Here is a 7,003-nt window from a genome sequence, read left to right on the forward strand (position 1 = left end):
AGCAGGAAGGCTGATGTTTCGGGCCTAGACCCTAGGCCCGAAACGTCAGCCTTCCTGCTCCTATGATGCTGCTTGGCCTGCTGTGTTCATCCAGCTCTACACCTTGTTATCACTGGGATTTAAGCCTGTCTTCCCAATTAACTTCTGCTCAGTGAGAAACTCAATATTTCATGTATTCAACACCTACGGCAGGGTGTGCAACAGGTACTTCTCCCTGGAGATTTGTTGCTGCTTTGCCTTAATTGTGAGGCGGTTTTAAACAATGCTTCTGCGCACAGTACCTGTCCAATGGGAGGAAGGCAACCTGTTTCCTCTGGGTTAGCTCTAAACCCAATTGGCAGATGGCATGTGGAGTCAGCCTGGGGTTCAAGAGCATGGAATCGTGAGAGTGGCTGAGGGAAGGAAGGGTAACTTTGTCAAAGGGTACACTGAACCAGTTCAGGGTCTCGGTCTGCAGCCAGTTCATTTGAGTGGAAGGATTTGTCCATGGCAATGTACTTGCTGCAGGCAACATGCCTGGGACTATTGTGCAGCAGAGGGAATGGTCACAGTGACAAGGGGCACAGAGTGGTAGGGTGGGAGGTGGAAGCTGAGCATACAGTCTTATGGTGGGCGGCGGGGATCGAGGGTCAAGGAATATCAGAGTGCTGATGGCCTCTATCAGGAAAGGCATATTGTTCAGCAATAGCACTGGGACCTGGATGGTGAGGGGCTCCAGGGACAGAATGTTGGAGTCAGTGGTCACTGAGGAGCTCAGCAGAATTTGGAGGGTGGATGGCGTCATAAACTGGGGAGGTAGGAACAGAGAGGGAAGCACGTTGTTGGTGACAGGCCAAAACTTGAAAGGTGAATCTCAACATCCCAAAATAATGGTGGCATTCGCATTTAATTTTGAAAGGGCTTCACACAAAGTGGGAGAAGATTTTATTTGGTGGGGGCACAAGGTTTCAACTTGGATTTCCTGGTCAACTAAAGGGGCCATGTATTAATCAGGAACCCAGAGGATGGAGAAAGGTGATCAGTTCCCTTCAGCTGCTCCATAACCAGCAACTCAACGCAACTCTGCCTCACATTCCAACAAGATTCCATGAACTGGTGGAGGAAGAGCACATTGTGGCTTGATTGCTATCTTCTGATATCTCAGTTATACAGTAAGCAATTTCTTTTGTAGAAAACAGGAGCCTGCGAATGCAACATGCTTCTTTTTTCAGCAATATATGTAATTTCAGTGAATGCACGTTAATATCCTGAGGCTCCTAATGACATCCACAACCTTCTAGATTGACCAGAGGGTGTTTTTGCCAGTCACCTCAGTTTTATTGAGGACGAGGTCAAGCAAGGTACTTCCTGATGTTGGTTACGTCATTACCTGGCAAAGACCCCACCTGGCATCTGGGCATTGGGATGGTAATTGTACCACTGATGTACTTGATATGTCCTTCAGTTTTTCTCCAGTGATGGTCCACAATGATGTGGCGCAAAAGATAGAAATGATCTGTTTGTTTGTTTGGTTTGACTGCTTGAGAGATATGATAGATTAAATCTTTTTGTTGTAGTTTCTTTGTAGTGATTGGTTGGAAGGTCACTCAGGACAATCTGAAAGGATAATCATTATCCACATGGGGTGTTACTGAAGTAAGAAGTAAACAGACTAGTAATTACATTTAATGTCTCATTATCAGGCCAGAACCATAACCACTTGAGGCTAGAACAAGGGGACACTGTTTAAGAATGAAGGAACATCCCTTTAAGATGGAGACCATGATGTGGAGGTGCCGGTGTTGGACTGGGGTGGACAAGGTCAGAAATCACACGGCACCAGGTTATTGTCCAACAGGTCTAGTTGAAAACACAAGATTTTGGAGCCTCGCTCCTTCTTCAGGTGTTTGTGAGAGAGCTGGCATCAGACTCAAAATTTCTAAGTAAAAGATAAAAGGATCACACAGCTGATGAGGATGTATTAAACAAACCTAAGATGCTGTTTAATCTTTAATCAGTTAGAAGGTTTTAATTGATTAATGTGTACATGTAAATCCCTGAATTTCTTTCAAGTCAATGCCCTGAGAGGACTAGAGGTTTTATCAATGTAAAGAAAAGGTGACATTTTAGATCAGACAATGCATGTTAGATGTGAGGCCTTGTTTAGAATCTGTTTTTTTTTAGTTTGGAGTCAGATTGGTTTTATTTCTAAAGTAGGAATTTATAAAATGCCACTTTGACTGACTGTCTATAAATTGTGTGCTTTTTGAACAAAATAGAATGTATCCGCAAATACAAATTCACCCCATAGATTTACGTGTGTGTGTGTGTGCGTGTGTGTGAGAGTGTGTGTGTGTGTTTGTGTTTATGTGTGGGAGAGAAGGGAGGGAGAGTGTATCTGTGTTTGTGTGTGTGTGTGTGGGAGAGAGAGAGAGTGTGTGTGTGTGTGTGTGTGTGTGTGAGTGAGAGAGTGTGTTTGTGTGTGAGAGAAAGAGAGGGGGAGAGAGAGTGTGTGTGTGTGTGTGTGTGTGTGAGTGAGTGAGAGAGTGTGTTTGTGTGTGAGAGAAAGAGAGGGGGAGAGAGAGTGTGTGTGTGTGTGTGTGTGTATGTGTGAGGGAGAGTGAGAGTGTGTGTATGTGAGGAGGAGAGACAGTGTGTGTGTGGGTGTGAGAGACAGAGGGGGAGAGAGAGAGTCTGTGGGTGTGTGAGGGAGGGAGAGAGAGAGTGAGTGAGTGTGTGTGTGAGGAGGGAGAGAGAGAGAGTGTGTGTGTGTGTGTGTGTCAGAGAGAGGGGGGGAGAGTCTGTGTGTGTGTGTGTGTGTGTGTGTGTGTGAAGGGAGGGATGGAGAGAGAGTGAGTGAGTGTGTGTGTGTGAGGGGGGGAGAGAGCAAGTGAGTGTGTGTGGGTGGGAGAAAGAGAGAGGGAGAGTGTGTGTGTGTTGGCAGGGGGTTAGGGAGGGCGGGCAGGGAACGGTGGTGGTGGGAGAGTACATCCCAGGAGCAGAGAAGCTGCGCCATGTTCTCTGCAGCTTTCAATACATTATCAATGACAATGAGCACCTGGCCATGATCTTCACTGTATCTCCACATCTCACCCTCAAACAACCGCCAAACCTTAAACAGACCATTGTTCACAGCAAATTACCCAGCCTTCCGGACAACATTGACCACAACACTATAACCCTGTCACGGCAACCTCTGCAAGACATGTCAGATCGTCAACATGGATACTAACATCACACATGGGAATACCACCCATAACGTGCACAGCAGATACTCATGTGACTCAGCCAACACTGTCTACCTCATACACTGCAGGCAAGGTTGCTCCAAGGCATGGTATATTGGTGAAACCATACAGACAGTACAACAACAGATGAATGGACACTACGTTACAATCGCCAGGCAGGGATGTTCCCTCCCAGTGGGGGAACACTTCAGTGATCAAGGACATTCTGCCTCAGATCTTTGGGTAAACGTCCTCCAAGGCAGCCTTTGGGATAGACAACAATGCAGAATCGCCAAGCAGAGGCTGTTAGCCAAGTCTGGGACCCACGAGGACGGCCTCAACCATGCTCTTGGGTTCATGTTGCACTACAGGTGACCCTATCAAACTGTACACTGTCACACACACACTCACACACACACACATGCGCACACGCAATCTCTCTCATTTCCTCACACGCACACACACTCTCTCTCTCCCTCACATGCATACACAGTCTCTCTCTCTCCCTCACACTCACAATGCACTCTCTCTCCCTCCCACACACACACACACACACAAACACTCTCTCTCCCTCACGTGCACACTCTGTTTCTCTCTCTCTCTCTCGCACGCACACACACAAGCTCACTCTCTCTCTCCCCACACACACACCCCCTCTCTCTCTCTCTCCCCGCCCTTACACACACACACACATGCACGCACACACTCTCCCCTCCTCTCTGTCACACACATACACAAACACACACACATGTAAATCTATGGGGTGAATTTGTATTTGCAGATACATTCTATTTTGTTCAAAAAGTACACAATTTATAGATGGTTAGTCAATGTGGTGTTTTATAAATTACTACTTTAGAAGCAAAACCAGTCTGACTCCGAACCAAAACACAAACAGATTCTAAACAAGGCCGTACACCTAACATGCATTTAGTCTGACCAAAAATGTCACCTTTTCTTTACACTGATAAAACCTTTAGTTCTCTCAGGACAGTGACTTTGAAAGGAATTTGGGGATTTACATATACATAATCAATTAAAACCTTCTAACTGATTAAAGATTTAACAACATCTTAAATTTGTTTAATACATCCTCATCAACTGTGTGACCCTTTGATCTTTTACTTATAAATTCTGTGTCTGATCCCACCTCTCCCACTGACACCTGAAGAAGGAGCCAAGGCTCCGAAAACTTGTGTTTACAAATAGACGCGTTGGACTATAACCTGGTGTCATGTGATTTCTGACCTTAAGATGGAGATGAAGAGAATTTGTTTTTTCTCTTGAGTCTTTGCAATGGACTTACACAAACAATAGTAGAGGTAGAATCATTGAATGTTTTTAAGGCAGAGATAATTCAGAGGTAAGTAGATAGATTCTTGATGAGGCCTCAATTGGATCAGTCATGATCTTTATTGAACGGCAGAGCAAATCTTGAGGGTCTGAATGGCCCACTCCTGCTCTTGATTTGTATGTTCATATTTACTAGACTATCACATGCTCAACCAATTGGTACCGACCAACAATAACCATCCCTGAGGGGTCCTCTTGTGGTGCAGTGGTAGTATCCGTACCCCTGGACCAAGAGGCCTGAGTTCATATCCCACCTGCTCCAGAGGTGTGTAATAACATCACTGAGCAGATTGTTTACAAAAATGAGTTAAATAAAAAGTAACCTTCCCTGAATGCAGTGGAAAAGAGTGATTTGAAATGCAGGTCCACATTCTTAACCACTTAATAATACATGAGACAGGAAATAGCTCAGTGTAAATGAATACTTTGCCTTTGCTAATTTGGATTACTTTAATTTTAAACTGACAAATTAATGGTCATTTTATGAAACTTCTAATTATAATGTCATGAAAGTTTTTCCTTCCCGCCTCTGGACATATGCCCCTCCTAAAGTCTGGTTTTACCCAGTCTCATGTTCCTTTCATTCTGAATTCTTCTATCAGCAACTATTCATTTCATTTGCGAATGTTCAAATCACATCAAGCACCACTTCATGGGAAATCACTGATTTGATATAAATTTCCCTCTAATCTCTCCCTTAATGTGGTTTTCCTGAGATCATGACCTCCTACTCGACCATTAACTGTCTGTCCTTTATATCTTTCCTTAAACTTCTGTACTCAATGAAAGAAACTCAAGTTGCACAGAACTCTAATCCCCCATTGCTGATATCTTCCTGACTGGGTTGCACTTTCCCTGAACTTACTGTCTTCCTCCTACAGCGAGGTGCCACCATGTTCCCAAGGTAACCTACTCCTTTTGTCTTTGACTTTTCCATGTGAGAGCCTTGAACAAATTCTGGGAGTAAAACCAAACCTCTTCTTAGCAGCAAAAGCTTGCGTGAACCGAAGCAAGTGGGTATATTTGATGTTGAATATGTTGTTTGCAGGGTGGATGCATCACCATGTTGGAACAGACCCTGGCAGAAAACACTCTGCTGATTGGAGCAGTTGGTATTGGTGTAGCTTGTCTTCAGGTGAGTCCCATCGCCTTTCTTGGAATGGCACCGGCAATATTTTCCTTTCTTTCTGCATTAGTGCATTGAGGTGGGGTTGGTGGTGGTGGTGGGAGGAAGTACTGGGCTTTCCATTCCACTATATTCGAGTATTGTCGTCAACACCTGGTCTGTTTGGGCACACCTCTAAACGGGCCAATGTGCGGGAATATCAGGCTAATCTTTTTTTACCGCCACAATGGATGTATGCCCACATTGCAGACCCAGCCTGATATCCCTGTGACGGCCTCTTTTGGTGCCAGAAGTTTGAGCCTCGCTGCATTTTGAGGGCTGCACTGAAACTGGTACTGAGTAGCTAACCCAACAATGCACCAACTGAACTACCAAAGCGCATCGATCAATCAAGTTGGTTCATCACTCGGGTGATGGCACGGATAATTGGCCCAGTATGGTAATTTCAGATTGCAGATACACCTGAGTTGGTGCCCTTCAGGCAGGTTTCAGCGTAGGACATTTACCTGGTGTGTTATTTAATGTGTTGGGTTGCGTTTTTCAACTACAAACTATAAATACAGAGGTTGCTAAGTGGTTGATTTCTAAAGCTGTGGTCCTTTGCCTTGCAGCTGATCGGGGCGGTCATGACGGCTTGTTTCATCTGTGCACTCATCAGAGAACAGGAAGAGGAAGAATATTCTCAGACCTGATTAGCCAGTCACTAGCCTGTGGTTGTTTGCTTGCTATGAACCAAAGTTGCTCTCAATCCCCTCCTCACAGCTTCTCTGACCCTGAACCTCCTGTCCCCACATTGTTGCTGAGAGATAGTAGGAACTGCAGATGCTGGAGAATCTGAGATAACAAGGTGTAGGGCTGGATGAACACAGCAGGCCAAGCAGCATCAGAGAAGCAGGAAAGCTGACATTTCGGGCCTAGACTCTTCTTCAGAAAAGAGGGTTCTAGGCCTGAAACGTCAGCTTTCCTGCTCCTCTGATGCTTGGCCTGCTGTGTTCATCCAGCTCTACACCTTGTTATTCCACATTGTTGCTATTGAGTTGCGAATGTTCAATTTTGGCGGCCAACTTGAAGTTGATGTTTTCTATTCTTTGAACAGGTCACCATGAGAACTAAGTGAATCTCTCCCACAATATAGAGATAAACAAATGTTAAATGATTACACCGCACCCCCCTCCCCCAGTATTTCTCTCGTTTTGATCTCCTTTAGAGCAATGAAGTTATGGTGGCACTGTATAAAAATGGCCACAACTGGAGTACAGTTATAGAGTCATGGAAATAGAGTTTTCGGTCCAACCAGTCCATGCCCACTATAATCCCA

At 45.0% G+C, this 7,003-nt stretch overlaps 1 protein-coding gene across 1 annotated transcript in view; it reads left to right on the forward strand.

Annotated features, from left to right (window-relative positions):
• The window catches only part of tspan11 (tetraspanin 11), a 66,984-nt gene extending 60,607 nt beyond the window's left edge, over positions 1 to 6,377 (forward strand). The window contains exons 7-8 of the mRNA XM_048607776.1: positions 5,608 to 5,694; positions 6,297 to 6,377. Of these exons, the coding sequence (XP_048463733.1) occupies positions 5,608 to 5,694; positions 6,297 to 6,377 (168 nt within the window). The remainder of the gene's footprint in view (positions 1 to 5,607; positions 5,695 to 6,296) is intronic.
• Positions 6,378 to 7,003: the final 626 nt, after the last annotated feature.

Source organism: Rhincodon typus, chromosome 18 (assembly GCF_021869965.1).
Source record: "Rhincodon typus isolate 14 chromosome 18, sRhiTyp1.1, whole genome shotgun sequence".
Classification (NCBI taxonomy): domain Eukaryota; kingdom Metazoa; phylum Chordata; class Chondrichthyes; order Orectolobiformes; family Rhincodontidae; genus Rhincodon; species Rhincodon typus.